Source organism: Montipora capricornis, chromosome 14 (genome assembly GCF_036669925.1).
Source record: "Montipora capricornis isolate CH-2021 chromosome 14, ASM3666992v2, whole genome shotgun sequence".
NCBI lineage: Eukaryota > Metazoa > Cnidaria > Anthozoa > Scleractinia > Acroporidae > Montipora > Montipora capricornis.
In genome coordinates, this window is record NC_090896.1 from 39,480,163 (window position 1) to 39,482,085 (window position 1,923).

Genomic DNA, 1,923 nt, shown 5'->3' on the forward strand with positions numbered 1-1,923 from the left:
GGTAACCCTGCGATGGACTTGCATCCCATCCAGGGGGAGCATAAATACTCCTAGTCGCTTCATGCTACGGAAACCGGAGATAAGCGCCGGCCTTAATGGGCCTTCAGGCTCGTAACAGAGACTTTACCTTTTTTACCTTAAGTTAGATATGTCTATAGACGGCCACGTGGAGTTACAATAAGTTATATAAGGATAAATTAATGTAATACAGCATGAGTTTGGTATTACAAGGTAAGTAAAAACGTGTTTATAAGTTTATATACTTCCAAGTATGATGTTCATCTAGATCTAGATCATCTAGTTGTCTAGATACACTCCAATAAATTTAGTTACATTGCTGTGTATGTGAGATAGACATCCAAAGGAGAAAGAAAAACTGTGGTTGAATTTCTTCAGACACGGCCTAAAGATAACAAAATTTGTCCTTTTGATATTAATCGAAAGCTTGTTAAATCTTAACCAAACATCAATATTTTGGAATTCATTATTTGGCACATTCTCTACGATAAAAGATCGTATCATCAGCAAAAAGTAGAAACTCTGTTAATTTGGAAGCTTCGGGAAGATCATTTATGTAAAATATGAAAAATAAAGGGCCTAAGACGGATCGTTGATGATTTCATTGGAAATACATGCAAACCGCTCTAAATATGGCACTTTCCTTCAGTATAAACGCTCTGCGGGCTTACGGACCTCATTGCGCTAATCACGTTTTGACCACTTTTTTGAAGCACTATTTTTCATTTCGAGCTCACTTGGGCACATTTCACATTTTGAAAAAGAATTGCGCTCTTCTTTTTCGTATTCTGGTATCAACCAGCAAAGAAAAAGCCTTGATCAGAAGAAAACTCGGCTCAGAGTTCACTTCTGCAAACAAGTAATTTAAAGGTGGATCTTAGTTATTCTTCACGTACAAGTCAAACCCACTTTTAATTGCTTTTTAATTCGTGGAGTCTTAAGGGACTTTTAGGGCACAAGTGAATGAAAAACAAAAACAGCAGCAACATTGCATTCAAATTCGATTACTTAATCTGGCTTCCTAGCATTTTTAGCTCAGTAGTTATTTCAGGAAGTAGGTCAGTACCCTGCACATAATAAGTTCAATGTGATTTAATTCTTTGTGAATTAACTGTAATATTTCTTTTGCTGTGGTTACAATAAAGTGTTGCTGTTCTTTTTTTAGTAAAGTTGAATTGTTTCTTTACTATAAGGTGTTTTCAACAACCAAAATGAATATCAAGTCCTGGTCGAAATTCCGGGCGCCCCCGTACGGCTGGATAACCACTTGTCCAAACGTTCACAATAAAAACAGATGCATACATGATCCAATACCGATGAAAGGCCGAAACAGCTAGAGAACACACTGGCCACAAAGGCACCAGCACCAGCGGCAGAAGCTCCCAGTCTATCTATGAGTCCGCTGTTTCACCGAGTTTTGCTTCGAGTTTACGAAATTCCGTTTTATTTACTTCGTCCACTTCATCTTCAACCTGAAGAACAAGAAATCAGAACAACAACTCAAAATGAGGGACTTTTGATCGAGAGAAAAAAGTAAATATTATTAGACAAAAGAAATCAAGCAAGATCCCCCAGCACTTGCGTTAGAAATTAGATGCATGCCAAATTTTGATGTCGGAATAATCCAACACGAAGTGTCCCGCTAGGTCGAAGAATTTAGTACCAATTCTCGGTTTTCACATGACGTCACGGCCAACATGTTGGTGCCCCTAAACAAACAAACGGCAGCCATGTTGGTGCCCCGACCAAATCCTCCGGAAAATGAACTTTATTTTTGTGCAAACGTTTTCTTTTGTTTTCGCTGAAAAACATGGCCGTTGATCACGTGAGGGAAAACCAACAATAGAGCAAATCGGCTAACTGAATGTTGTACCCACTTCAAATTGCCCAAAAAGTTTCTTTGTT

At 38.3% G+C, this 1,923-nt stretch overlaps 1 protein-coding gene across 1 annotated transcript in view; it reads right to left on the reverse strand.

Moving 5' to 3' along the window:
- Window positions 1–1,097: 1,097 nt before the first annotated feature.
- LOC138031221 (NFU1 iron-sulfur cluster scaffold homolog, mitochondrial-like) overlaps window positions 1,098–1,923 on the reverse strand; it is a 16,701-nt gene continuing 15,875 nt past the window's right edge. The window contains exon 9 of the mRNA XM_068878897.1: window positions 1,098–1,490. Coding sequence (XP_068734998.1) covers window positions 1,410–1,490 — 81 coding nt within the window. The 3' untranslated portion in view covers window positions 1,098–1,409. The remainder of the gene's footprint in view (window positions 1,491–1,923) is intronic.